Source organism: Nycticebus coucang, chromosome X, assembly GCF_027406575.1.
Source record: "Nycticebus coucang isolate mNycCou1 chromosome X, mNycCou1.pri, whole genome shotgun sequence".
NCBI lineage: Eukaryota > Metazoa > Chordata > Mammalia > Primates > Lorisidae > Nycticebus > Nycticebus coucang.
The window spans coordinates 31,674,369-31,689,120 of record NC_069804.1 but is presented as its reverse complement, the minus strand read 5'-3'; the positions used below and the strand labels follow the sequence as shown (position 1 = coordinate 31,689,120).

Genomic DNA, 14,752 nt, shown 5'->3' with positions numbered 1-14,752 from the left:
CAAAAGGCAGACAAATATTACAGCTTTGAGCTATTCTTAAGGTGGACCAGGAACGCCGTAGTCAGACATACCTGAACCACCTTAACCAGTGATCCATTTTTAGCAGGAGGTTGTGAGGGTCATACACATTGGGTAGCGCTTTTGCTGGCAGGCTAATAGGTGCGCTGAATTCTTTCCCATGAAGCAACTACCAGCCTGTGAGGTTAATGAAGTGTAGCTTTATTTCAGTGAAGATTCTAAACTTCACATCTTTTTTGATGTTCGGTTCGATATAGGTGGCTCTGGAAAGCTTTGAGAAATCTTTAAAAGAAAACTGCATGAGAGTGAAGCAGAGCTCGACTTTATCTGGAACCTGTCTGGTGAAATCTCTGGTTTAGATGGCAGGTGGCTCAGAGAACTTTTCTCAGCCTGGCTTACCCTGCCTCCCTGCAGAGGAAGGGCCTGGAAAAATAGGCTTTTGTGTGGGTGTGAAGTGCTCTCTGTCTGCATGTAGAGGCCTCTTCATTTGCTGGTTAATGTGAACTGTCTGGATATTCTTATATCCAGAAGATGTTGGCTTCAGATCGATCTAGAGGGATTGTTATACATATTTTAATTAATATGCCATGGTATTTGCCCTAACCAGCAATGATTCACCATCATTGTAAGCATTCATTAGATGTTTGATTCACTTACTGTTCATGGCTAATACTTGTACTATGTGAAGGTAAACATGGAATTCATATGCATTTACTGGATACCCAGATGTTGACATTTTTCTATAAAATATGTATTATGCTGGTGGCTCCTGTGGCTCAGTGAGTAGGGCACCCGCCCCATATACTGAGGGTGGCGGGTTCAAACCCAGCCCCGGCCAAACTGCCACAAAAAAAATAGCCAGGCGTTGTGGCGGGCGCCTGTAGTCCCAGCTGCTCGGGAGGCTGAGGCAAGAGAATCACGTAAGCCCAAGAGCTGGAGGTTGCTGTGAGCTGTGTGATGCCACGGCACTCTACCAAGGGCAGTAAAGTGAGACTCTGTCTCTACAAAAAATACATATATATATATGTATTATGCTTAATTGAAGCAATACATGCACTCCAGATGGATTTTTTTTTTTTTTTTTTGAGTCAGAGTTTCACTTTGTCACCCTGGGTAGAGTGCCATGGTGTGGGGTCATAGATCACAGCAACCTCAAACTCCTGGGCTCAAACTTCTATTCATATAGTCTATTCTCTTGCCTCAGCCTCCCAAGTAGCTGGAACTACAGGCGCCTACCACACGCCCGGCTATTTTTAGAGATGGGGTCTCGCTCTTGCTCAGGCTAGTCTTGAACTCATGAGCTCAAGTAGTCCACCCACCTCAGCTTCCCAGAGTGCAAGGATTACAGGCATGAGCCACAAATGGCTTTTTATAAAATGATGCAGGTTATACTTCAAATTGGTTAGGGAACAAAAGGCAATTCAGGTAGAGACTCTTAAAGCTAGAGGGAAGCTGGCCCCTGGTCCCTCAGGGTCATCTCCAGGTGATGCCTAGTGCAAACCATTTCTTGTCTTTCTCATTTCCCATTTTGCTCCTCATTTTACACTGTTAACATCAGGCTAATGTTGAAACCACAGCAGCCTAGTAATAAAAAAAAAAAAAAAAAAAAAAGATGTGTTTGTGGAAGGTAGGAACAGCCTGGCCTCTGCCCTTGGCCCTTCACACCCTCTAATCGATGGGCTCATTCAAACCCAAGACCCTTGCAACACAGACATTGAAGATCTGCAGCTCTAATCCAGAAGCCTTCTCTCTGAGCTCCAGACACAGATCTCCAACTGCCTCCTGGATGCCTTCATTTTACATCACACTGTCACTTCCAACTCATTTCGTTCAAGGCTGAATTCATCATCCCTCCCCTCCCCTCTTCTTCCCTCTCCTCAAGAAATTCCTAGCTTAGAGAATGCTACTTATCCCATCTTGGTTGTTGCTCAAGGTCAATGGCCCTCAAACTTGGTTGCATATTAGAATCACCTGGACAGCCTTAAAAATCCCAATGCCCAAGAGCAATTAAATCCAAATCTCATGGTGATGGCACCTAGGCATCCAAATTTTGATAACTTTTTTTTTTTTTTGCAGTTTTTGGCTGGGGGCCAGGTCTGAATCCACCACCTCTGATATATGGGGCCAGGACCCTACTCCTTTGAGCCACAGGCGCCGCCCAGGCATCCAAATTTTTTAACATTCCCCAGGTGATTCCAGTAGGCATCTTTAGAACTTGAGAACTATTTCTTTAGGTCTTCACTGTCTTCTATTCATATAGTCAAGGCTCCTATAATTTATACCTTTTTCTATCATTTGTCCACCCCCTGTGCCACTGTCATAGTTCAGATCCTCATCATATTGCAGTCACCTTGTATATGTCTCTGGATTCCAGACTCTCTTCTGATCAAGCCCCTACACTATTGCCTGAGAGATTTTTCTAAATGACAAGTATGACAGAGCCATACTCAATGCTTAAATTCCTTCTTTAAAAAGCTCCCCCCAATACTTTTCAGGATATAGGTCAAACACAGGATTATTACACTAGGCCCTTCTCAATTTGTCCACCTCTCTAACCTCTGTCTTGGCGTTCTCTCCAAAATATTGGGGGCAAGGGGAACTTTGCCCTTTTGCTCTAAAAGTTTGCTGAAAGATCAACTCACAATTAAGGTGGATTAATAAGAAAAATGTTTATTTCCAAATACCAAGGGAGTGGGGAGAATCACAAGATTACCCAATGTCTCAAACATGGTCAGAAACCTTCATAAATGCCTTTCAGAAGTGGGGGAAAGGGAGAATGTGGAGAATGGGTACAGCAAGTGGTTAGGGAGGATGAAAAGATGAGGGGAAACAGATTGACTTGTAAATTAACCTGAGAGACAGGTATTGTGTTTTAAATTATTTGAGGACCTAAATTGTGGCACACCTGCCTCAAATAATTCAAAATTATTTTAGGAGAAGGAAAGGAAGTTAGTTGCCCCCTTTTGAACTTTCCTTCTAGTCAGTTATGTCCTATGTAGCTACAGGAAAAGCCCCTTACAAATGCTTTCTGATTTTGGATGCCCTTTAATTCAGTGTATTCTTTATGCCAAGTAGTTATATTTTGGGGTGAAATTTCCTTAGCTCCTTCAAGATCAAGCAGAGCAGCTCTGCGCCCGTATTTCAAGTGCCCAGGGCGCCAGGCGCATACACTGGAGCTGGAGGGTTCGAATCCAGCCCTGGCCTGCCAAACAACAAGAACTGCAACAAAAAATAGCCAGGCATTGTGGCAGGTGCCTGTAGTCCCAGCTACTTGGGAGGCTGAGGCAAAAGAATCGCTTAAGTCCAAGAGTTTGAGGTTGCTATGAGCTGTGACGCTACGGCACTCTACCCAGGGTGACATCTTGAGACTCTGTCTCAAAAAAAAAAAGATCAAGTAGAGCCTTGAAGCTCTTGGGAGGAACAAGCTGTTGGCAGCCTCTTTACCTACACACTTGCTGCCGTCACCATTAATAATTACTGGTTTGCCTTTACCTTCCACAGGCCAGAAGCCCTTTGTGGGCCTACTGAGGAGGAGGCTTATACTAATATTTGTCCAATAAATGAGTCTAGTCTGCTTTTCAGCTCTGACAGAGGACACTGACTTTCTCTTCTATCAATAATCCCCTCCGGTATCCAGTCTATTTGCCCCAGAGGGCGGTCTTGGTTGGGTAGGTCCCCGTTTGGTGAGGGTTCTAGGAGAAACAGATGATATATTTGAAAGGGATACTTGAAGAGAATAGGATGAAAAGGCTATTTACAAAGATCTGGGAAGGCCAGGAGAGAGAAAAAAAAGGCAAACAGTTGCCCAAAGGGGTAGGGGAGGAAACTGTTTGGGGAACCTGCAGAAGACTGTTGTAGGAAAGGACTACCCACTAAGACTGGTGGCTGCAGTTGGAAGAACTCAGCTGCTACCAGGCCAAAGGCCAGCAGAAAGGAGCCTGGGGAATAAATACACAGGCATCACTCGCCTCCTGCCATCCCATTTCATTCTATAGGCCTTTCCTCACTGTCTCCCATTGGCTGAAAGCAAAAGGAAGCCAAAGGGCAAGGGAGCCTGACTGATGTCCTTCAGAGGTCCAGCCTCCTGGGGCACAGAGCAGAAGAAGAAAGAGAATAGAGATGGAGGGAGAATGTGGGTGTATCCAGCACAGCCCCTTAGGTCACAGAGATCCTTAGTTTTTTAAGGTAACCTTGAAGTTTAAGTGGTTCAAAGACTAGAGTTTTGGCTACGGGAAACATACTGGACCACCTTCTTTGACCTCATCTCATCTCATTTCTTCTTTACCCTTATCTCTAGCAAATTTACTCTCCTTTGTTCTTGGCCATCAGTGAGATTGCCAATGAACACACTAGAGAAAACACAGGCCTATCTCACAATGAATCAAGCCCTGTCTCAGTTTCAAGCCTTGTACCACCACAGTTCAGGCAGTGGTACGGGGGACAAGTAGCTCCTGGTAGGTTCTGGAGTCAGGATTTCGATTTGCTGGTTCTGATGGCAGAGCTGCAGGCTCTTTTTATGTCTGTGGTTCACATCAAAACAGTAATAATAAGAAGAAACAGCTACTGTAAATATGCAATTAATATATTATCATACATGGCATCACTACCTAATTTACATACAAAATGAAGGTATATCAATTATGTTCTTTTCTAAATGCCTTTCCCTAATAAGCAAAATTCATAATCTGACTGGAATTGACAACAAAACCATCGGTGTGATGCCCATGCCATTTCTCAATAATACTTTCAGTATTTAATTTCTAAAATGACATCAAGATTTGAGAACAAGTCTTCAAGTGCCTATAACTCCAGTCTAAAAAAGGACTTAAAGATGTATTTTTGAAGATTGCCATCTGTCAATTTTTTTAAAACTCTGAATAGTGATTTATTATTTTCCATTCTTTCCCCCCCCAATGAATCATTCTTAGTAGTTTTCTAATTGGAAATGGAGAAAATAGACTTGAGCATTTATATTTTAGAGAAGCAATATCAGAATTTGGGCATATAATTTTAAAATGTTAACAACAAACAAAAAACAGGAGAGGGAAAGAATAACATCACCTCTTACCACACAAGTGTTGCAAATCCTCATTTGATAGATTTCTAATATTTACAAATGTCCTTGCTAGGAGGTTTGTCTTTTCATTGAAATAAACATAAACAATAATTTAAGTGATTTGCCACACTGACACAGAGATTACTATCACTGATTGACTGCAAAGGGCACTACTTCCTCATCACTGAACACTAATCTCTCTCTCCCAAAGATAAAGGCAGACCTAAAATCTACTCTTAGATCTAAGGACAACCTCACGTAAAGCGAATCCTAGTGTGCCCCCCTCAGACCATTATAGCAGCTGCTGCCATAACTCACTGGGTGAAAATGGCTAAAGGACTATACTAAGAAGTCTCAATTTATGAGCTAAAATGCCAGAAAAGATGCCATATTTACTTTAAAATAGCAATACCTATCATACCTACGTGCACGTGTCTTTAGTGATAACTACCTTTTTATTTGGTTTGTCAAAGGTCATGAAGAACCCTGGCCCCCCCTTTTGTTTCTCTCCATGTGCTTTATTTTTGCCTCTTTTGCTCTGCTATAGCATACGGTAAAGGGACACAGGTGTCTACAGTCCTTTCAGCTGAACCATTCTAGGGGGAAAATGTTGAGTAAAAAAGGAATATTTAAAAAGAAAAAGGGGACTGTGTTGAAACTGTAGATTGAAGTAGAATGAATGAACCAGAACAGAGAGTGAAAAGCAAATGGTTGAAAGAAAATAAAAACAAAGGCAAGCTAAGAAAATAAACTGACAAGGACAAGGGAAACACTAACAGGGTTTATCATAAGATACTCTTTGGACACTAATCTAAGACTATGTAAAGGTTGTGGCAAATGCTTGTGCTAATGAAGGCTTTCTTCTTTTTGGACTATTTCCAAGCTTGAAATAATTGTGTGTAGTTAACCTGTATCATCATACTGAAAACTCTACAATTAGAATTATTTGAACACCCAAGACTCTGTAACTTTTCCAATAAAATATGCCAGTGGAAATGAACGTCTTCGAGACTTTCCTAAAAGAATACTAACAGACCAAGCCGCGCAGCACCACTGGTGGTGGTGTGTTTGAGAGTCTATACCAGTAGTTCTGAAACTTCAGTGTACTCAAGAGTTTCTGATTCAGTAGCTCGGAGAATTATCATTTCAAAGAAGTTTACAGGTGATTGTGATACTGCTAACTACATTTTGAGAACCACTGCTACCTCACAAATAAGAATCCCACTTAGCCCTGTGTGAGCCTAAGTAGAATTTTATTTCGTTAACACTCTGTCACTTTAATCCTCAACTGAGGGGGAGGCGGCAGTGAGAATTGTGTGTGTGATCCTTTTTTCTTTCATTTTTTAAAAAAGAAAACTCCAAGCCTACACACTTAATTATCTGCGATGAGGTCATTTGCACATAGGTCATTTATTTAGGCAACAAGTAGTCTTGTTGGAGGTTTTAAGGGGGTGCTAGCACAACGGGTGTGCGGCTTCCAGGTTCCTGGTTCTGCCTTAAATCTCCTTCCTCTTTCTTTCTTTCTTTCTTTCTTTCTTTCTTTTCCTTTTCCTTTTTTGTTTTGAAAGCCCCCATCGCTCGATCTCTGGGAGTCCGGGTCCCTAGGTCGCTAGGTGGGGGCGGAGCCCGGCACGGCCCCGCCCCGTCTGCCCGCAGCGCCCCCTCCCCGACCCACCCGCTTGCCCGCCCGCGCCAGCTCCTCCGCAGTGCTTTCGGCTGCGAGCCTGGGCGGCGGCGGCGGCGCTCGACTTTCGGGGAGCCCGGCGGCTCTGGGAAGCTCACTCCTCCGCTCGCGCCCGCCCCCGACCGCGGAGCCCGTGCAGCCATGAGGGAACAGCTCAAAGGGTAAGTGGATCTCGGTCCCGGCCCCCTCCGGACTCCGCAGTCCGTGCACTTGTGGCGCGAGCACGGGGCAAGCAGAAGCGGCCAAAACTTGGACAGGCGCGGCGGCTGAACGCCGGGCGCTGGGCGTCTGGGCGTCTAGGAACCTCTCCGCCCTGTCCCCGCGGGTCCCCGCGGCGCCGCTGCAGGTGCGCCCCTGGGCTTCTCCCCCAGCGCCGGGCTTGCGGGGAGCCTCTTTCTCCAGTTTTGGGATGGGCTCGGAGAGAGAAAGCTGATTTCTCGCCGTGCACAGGGGGGACAGAGCGTTTCTCACGCGGCGATTCGGGCCGGGGGAGCTTTTTGCTCCTTTCCAGGCTGCCGGTGTGGACGTGAGGCAGGCTGCTCCTAAATCGTCACTCGACTTCGCCGAAGGAAGGGGCGCGCGGCTCTACCTTCCATGGCATTGCAAGTGCCAAAAGGTCAACTTTCTGCCTGATTTCTTCCGAGGATTCCAACTGACATTTCCCTCGCTGCATTTTCTGCGGTGTTTCTACCATGCCCCCAAGACCTCCAGAAATCAGGAAAGAAAGAAACAGCCAAAGCCTAGAAGTCAAGGATTTGTTGACCGAGAGGATCGAGGGTTTGTGTGGGGTGGGGGGTGTTGTTTGCCCGATCGGTTGGGCTTTTTGTTTCTGTTTTGCCCTCTGGGGTTGAGTGTGGAATCATTTCTGGGGGTGTCCTTCTCTCGCGTGCCTCCAGGTGTTTGTGCTGGTCTTTAAGCAAAGTTTGTCATTCCCAGTCCGAGCACGGCAGTGAATAGGGCAGGACACTTTGCTTATCTCAGTTAAATTTGAAGTTAGTTTGAAGCTTCAATCAAAGGGATTTAGTTGCTCGAGGGAGGCATATTATTAATTGTAAATTGCTTTAACATCATGAAAACATACGTCCGATTTAAGTGGTGAACTTTAAGTGGTGTCTTTAATTGAAATCTATATTCTTCCGTGATCAATAAACTCTTCTTGGTCCCTCTGTTTCTTTATCCCTGTCACCTTTCCTTGTCATTCTCCACTACCCTTTCTTTCTTTTTATTTTTCTTGCCTAGATTTTTAAATTTCCTTTTTCCCAAACCCCTCTTTGGAGGACACGCAGTTGCTCTTGGAGAAGTGAGAGAAGCAAATGAAACAACACGGTTATATGAAAGGTCTCCGACCCTTAAACACCATGGAATTGGTTTCAGTCATCATTGTTTGATCTTGGATTGGACACGACCCTGAAGTGAAATTGCTTTGGCTAAAGTTGAGGGTGGGTGGTAGTTAAACCTGAAAAAGCAAATAGAACAGAGGATAAGTAACAGCTGGAACAGCCACCGAGGAGGCAATTGTCTTTGCCCTGACTCGAGTCAAACAGAATAAATGTTAAATATCCCAGGGAACAAGAAATGGGAACTAGAAGAGGATGTCTGATGCTTATTTAGATTGATACCTCCCCATATAAGCCCCTGCCCCACAGTAGCAGAAACTTTTAAATATATTTTCCCATCCCCACCCTGCCAGTATTCCAGCAATGTAAGCCAAGTTCAACAATTTAGCATGCAAATGCCAAGGTTCCTCTGGAAAAAAAGTCTGATCCCCAGATTAAAGGGAAATCATTTGTGTGTGTGGATCAATGGGCTCTAGATTATATATGAAGCCATACTTTAATCCTCTGCAAATCACAAGAGAGAGAACGCTACCTTTTTATATCACTGCATAGCGATTAGTTTCCTCCCTGGGAAGTAGTGGAAAGACATTTTTTTCTTTTTCTTTTTTTTTTTAAAGGCAAATGTTCGGAATATTTTCAGTACCAAATACCAGTGGTGGCAGAAGAAATCTTATTTTAATTAGGCAACTGCCATTTCCCTAGTGAGAGCAGTAGATATTTGTTACTTTTTTTAAGTGTTTAATGTTTGTTTTTAAGAAACTAAAACGCAATTCCAATAAGTCTGATTATTCCAGCACTGACAGCAGGAACAGCTCTGAGGCAGTTGTAATAACCTTGCACACTACTTGAAACTAAAGAAGGTGAGAGAAAATTTAAATTGTATGGTAGGAAATTAGGTCAGCCCTGTGCTCAGTAGAGTAATGCTTTAATTTCTTATTATTGACAAGTGGGTGTTGCCAGGGTCTTTTGTCTTAGTCAGTGATTTTATATTTTAATTTGCATCAAGTTCCTATCATGGCCTCAAATAAAAGGGAAAAAGAGATTATTGTGGTTTGTACAAATAAAAAAAAGAAGAGAAATCTTAGTTTGAAGACTGCTCAGAGAGGCTTATCTGATGCTAGGCTTTGGAACCAGCAAGGCCAAAATCAATAACATTTTTTTTAAAGAGCTTGTTAAGGATTATTTATGAACCCAATCTCTGTGTTAATAATGTACATACAGACTTCTGATCTATGTTGAACATCGCTGTTCTCAGGAAGGCTGAACAAAGATGGATCCATTAACATGTGAACAGGTTTCAGAATTTCCTTTTTGATTGGACAGGGTATATGGGGAGTGTGTTTCCCTTGTGGAGAGGGAAGTGTGGAAAAGAGACAATTACCAAAAAACAACCAATTACCACCCACTCTTCCACTTTCACCTCCTGAGCACAACATATTTTGCTATACTGTGTGCATAGTCTAGGTAAGTGTGAGCTGCTTCTCCTGGAGTTATTGAGAATTCTCTACTGTTTCTGAAGGCAGGCACAGAGGAAGAAATACAGCCCTAAAATCTAAGTTGATCACAGATGAAAACTTGATTTGTCCTCCAAAATAGAATTAGATATAAATTATGCAAATTTGTGCTTACTATTTCATTCAGTCTGTATTTGTCTTTCCTATCTATTTGGGCAGGGGTGGCCTAAGTGTGTCCTAGTAGGGCTTTGGTTTCATCACAGGTAGAAAATACCCACATACATTGAAGTGGATGTTTGGCTCATCTTATGGTGACCAAAAAATCTGAAGTCCTTTCAGCTATGTTGCCTAGCATTTTTAGCATTTAATGACTAAAAGATTATTTTTCTAGTTTTGAAGATTAATCACAACGTTCTGTTCTTCTTTCTGCTTGTCCTCAACTTCTTTCACTTAGTACTGGTTTGCAATTGAAGTGAAACTAAGACTGCAAAGGTGAAATCTAAATCTGTTTTTCTAGTTATTTTGCATTGCTTACAAATAAAAGGATTCTGTGTTGGAGGGGAAAAAGTTGGCTTCTAGAATTGTTTGAGGTGTTTATTTATCTATGTTATTCAAGTCCCCCAGAACCACAGGTAATTGGGAGAATAGTGCCTACCAAGAATTAGTATCTGAACTCACGAATGGGAGATGGAATTGAGGGCTTAGAATTTCTTCTGTCTTCCAATAAAGGAAATTACAATTTTGCTAAGGACTGATGGATTAAAATATAATTTTTAAATCCTTTTCCATAATTTTTAATTTCCAAAGTAAATTCCTTAAAAAGGTAGAGATGTGGGTATGTCAACAGTCATGACATTTATTTTGGAGGTGAGGAACTACCTGAAGCTCTCATTCATTCTGTGTGGGATTCTGTTAATGGTATGCACTGATTTCCTCTCCTTTCCGTACAAGTTTATTTCTTGCCTGTGTCCCTCCAATTCGAAGTTCATTCCAGACGGTGGCTTTTCAGGGTAGTTGTCTGGCTCTGTCTGACCAGTTTTATCAGCTCAGCCAAATGTTTTTCTGCAGATGTATTGAAGATGTTCACCAATGTCCTGGAGATGGGACATTGCTATTACACACTGTGCCTGGTAAGGGCCTATACTTGTAAGCATATGTGTTTCCCCTCTTCTTCCTTCCTCTCTGCCTTCATCTGGATGGCCTTTGGAAATGCAGTAGGCTTGAATGCAGGGTGGGCTCAGTAGAGGGTAACTTTTCCTCACTCTGCACTTATGTAAAGAAATGGTACACAATCGCTTTCTGAGCTAAAAAGTACCTGAAAACAAGCAACACTTTTTCCATGAAGATGCAAGCTGCAGCCTCCTTGTGCCTGGCATATGAAGTACCAGCCCCGCCCGCCCCTTCTCCAGATCATAAATTGTTTTGGTCATGGGATTTCCTAAAACCCCCTAAAGTATAGAGACTACATCTCTTCTTGCTCTTTAAGACTTGAATGTCACTCTGATACTTTCCCTCAACTAGTAAGCCCTTGTTGCCCTTCTAACAGGTGAATTGTTTCTGTAGAAAAGTAAAACAGCAATGAACATACTACATCTTTGGAAGAGAGTGAAACAGCACTTCTCAAGTGAAGATCTTGCAAATTGATTTCAGTAGCCTTCCCTGTTCTGTCATTGAATGGTAAATGTCACAGGCGTGGTCTTTTGAAGTTGTACAGTTTGGGTAATTTCCATTTGTCTTTGTGAGATTTATGGTTATTTTTATCAAACCAACTTAAATGTTTCTCCTTGTTACTTATTTTCTTTAAACATAGGTGACGTATTGCTGGTATTTGTTTTCCTCAGGAGGAAAGGTCTTTCTTTTCTTTTTTCCGGCTGGGGCCGGGTTTGAACCCACCACCTCTGATATATGGGGCCTGCACCCTACTCCTTGAACCACAGGTGCTGTCCCCAGAAAGGTCTTTCTTAGGCTTGATCGACTTAATTGCATTCGGATCCACATCTATATTTTAATCAACCAGCAAATGGTTTGCTTTTAATGGATGATAATTTGGGGGCCAAATAATAGTAAGGGTGACCACATATGGAGCACCAAGAGGTACAGGTCACTTCCCTGTGTCAAATGATCATTTAACTCTCCAAGGTGAGTAGGCTTGGTCCTAAATTTCACAGCCAGCAGGGCACAGAGCCCTAAAATTCAAAACATATCCTGAGCCCGTTTGACATTGTGGCCTCTCCAAACTTCTGTTTCTGTGCAAGGCTTGCATATTTTCTGGTTCCCTCCAAGTACCCACACTTAAGCTATTTTTTTTCTTTTCATCCCTACCCTTCCTCCCCTAAAGATTATGAATAGACTTTGCATATGAGTACCAAAATATCATTCAGGGCTGCGTTTTATGGTATCAAAGCCTGTCATGTAATCCCCAAAAACTTTGAAATACGATGCTATGGTGATTTATGTAGATGGGCCAAAGTAAGGAAAAGTATATGTAGTTATCTCTCCAGGGTTTATTCATGTAATTGAATGAGGAACAAAGGTGTTTTGTTCTTCTTGTGGCCAGAGCTCATAACCAGGCAACCACACTTGAGGAAATGGAAGAGAACTGTAAATGCTTCATTCAGGCCCTCGTAGATAGAGGGAGAAGAGTAGTGGTGTATAGAGTTCTGAATTAAAAAAAAAAAAAATTCAAAGGTAATGAAAAGAGGGAAGGTATGATATATTAGGCAGGTGTTGCATATATGTTAAGCTGAAATGAAATACAAGCATCATGGATATGAGATCTGGATATGTAGAGAAAGAGTAATGGAAAAACGTCAGAGCAGTGAAAGCAAATGAGAAGTGAGGTGATTTATATTTATTGAACTAATGTTCAGTATCTCTTTGATAGAGTTGAATAACAGTCAATTATCAGTGTCCTTTCTGTATGTTCCACATTGGACAGGTGAAGAAATCCCGAGTTTCGATTATCAATTACCTAACAAGGTCAATTTATGATAACAGAAGTGCAGTCGGTCTCTGGCGCAAAAAAGAAACAAATTCCGAAATGAAATAATGTTCACATTGCTTTTTTATTTTTTTGAAAGCAAAGACTGGGGGCCACCGTTCTGCTTGTAAGATAAACATTCCTTACTACACTATGAAAGTCCTTTGAAGTAAAGATGCTGAATGGTTCAAAAGCAAATCATGTTGTTTTCCCCTTTTCTTTACTATCCACTTAAAATTCTAAAGCCTGTCTTTATATTTTGTGTTTTAGCCACCAGACCCAAACAACTTGCTGGGACCATCCCAAAATGACAGAGCTCTACCAGTCTTTAGGTAAGGACATGACTACGTTTCCTCCAAGTTAGATGACAAATGACTTTTAGGATACAGTGGTTTGTGGTGTGCCAGTCATTTGTAATATAAATTTTACACTAGATTATTTCAAAGGTGAAAGAAATGGCATCTTCCTATTCAAAACTGACAATCAGCTTGCTTTTCTCGGAGGTTCCTTAAAAATAAGTGTTAGATTTTATTGATGCCTAAAAATTGAAGGCGTAAAGGTCTTGCAGTTTTCTTTGCTGCCTAAAAGGATGGGAAAACACTTGCAATTTATGGCAGTTTTTGTCCCTCAAGAAGAAAGAAAAGTATTTCAAGTTGTTCTTACTGATTTCTTCTGCGTGAAATCAAGACAAAGCTTTTGCCAGACCAGGAATGTTCTGTAAAGGAATCTTCTACCATCTTTCCAGTGCTCATAATTCCCAAGTCCTGGCAGGTCATCACTGTGAACATTTCAATGATTTCAGTTATGGCTTGTTTTGTGTTTGTGTGAGAGCCCGACAGGTTTGTTTTTTTCTTTCCTCATAACATAGAATTTTTTAAACAGGTACACAGCATACAAATGGGGGAAAACACCTATCTTTTAAACAACTGATGAACATCGAGTCTGTTGTTTTAGACCTGCAGCGAATGATTTGAAATGAATTTTTGTGTGTTGCAGCTTGTTTTGTTTTGTTTTCTAATCAAAAAAGTCATGTCTTCTCTCCTTTTTTAAATCTGCATTTTTCTGAATGGGCATGTTTATAGACTAAAATGCATGAGGTGATCTCTTTGGATTTAAAGTTAAGTAATAAAGCCCCTGGGAATCAGGGTGCTTCAACATAAATTCTGTATGTGAGGTTCGTATGTTACTTTCTGTATGTTAAGTTTGCGTGAACTCATCCTAGAAAAAGCGCTACATAGCTCATTGCTGCATATCACTACTGTCGCCTTTGCTGCACTCCCCTTGGGAAGCTATACACGGATGTCAGCGCCTAGCCCACCCTTCAAAGCAGTTTTGGAACTCTTTTTCTTTTTCTTTTCTTTCTTTTTTTTTTCTGAGACAGAGTCTCAAGCTGTCACCCTGGGTAGAGTGCTGTGGCATCATAGCTCACAGTAACCTCAAACTCTCGGACTTAAGCGATTCTCTTGCCTCAGCCTCCCAAGTAGCTGGGACTATAGGCGCCCCCTACAATGCCTGGCTTTTTTTTTTCTTTTTGTGGTTGTCATTGTTGTTTGGCAGGCCCAGGCCTGGTTTGAACCTGCCAGCTCTGGCTGGAGCCCCTAGCCGCTGAGCTACACGTGCTGAGCCTGGAACTCTTTTTCTAGAATGGCCATCAGAGCTGTCATCTTACAACGTCTGACACTGAAGTTTGTGAGCTCGTCCCAGAAAAAGTGTTTTGGAGGGTGAGCTAGGCTCTAATGTAGGTGATACCTTCCCAAGGGGTGAGCACTTCAAAGGTCACCGGAGTGATAGTCAGCAATTCTCCAGGATGAGTTGCACACTTATCAGCCCTTGTGTGTGTAGGTATATGGTGCACATGTGTGTATATGTGTGTGTAGCTGTTACTGCTTTTCTGTCACAGGCTCTCATGGGTTAATCAGATGCAGCTATAGAGACGCTAAGGAAGAGAGGAGGTGATATTAGCCAAAAAATGGTTTTCTTAAATTTTTTTTCTAATTATACATGATCTCATTTTTTTTTTTTTTTGCCGGGTGTGGTGGCTCATGCTTGCAATCACAGCACTTTGGGAGGTCAAGGTGGGCAGACTGCCTGAGCTCACAGAGTTCGAGACTGGTCTGAGCTACAGTGAGACCCCATCTCTTAAAAAAAAAAATAGCCGGGCATTGTGGCGGGCGCCTGTAGTCCCAGCTACTTGGGAGGCTGAGGCAAGAGAATCACTTGAGC

The 14,752-nt window shown here is 42.4% G+C and overlaps 1 protein-coding gene across 13 annotated transcripts in view; it reads left to right on the top strand.

Moving 5' to 3' along the window:
- DMD (dystrophin) overlaps positions 1–14,752 on the top strand; it is a 2,416,375-nt gene that overhangs the window by 2,231,846 nt on the left and 169,777 nt on the right. For 8 of the 13 annotated variants that reach the window (XM_053581215.1, XM_053581214.1, XM_053581218.1 and 5 more), the window contains one exon: positions 12,800–12,861. In XM_053581215.1, the coding sequence (XP_053437190.1) occupies positions 12,800–12,861 (62 nt within the window). Of the gene's footprint in view, positions 1–6,780; positions 6,920–12,799; positions 12,862–14,752 lie in introns of those variants that run through there. The other 5 variants (XM_053581223.1, XM_053581225.1, XM_053581224.1 and 2 more) reach the window with 2 other exon arrangements.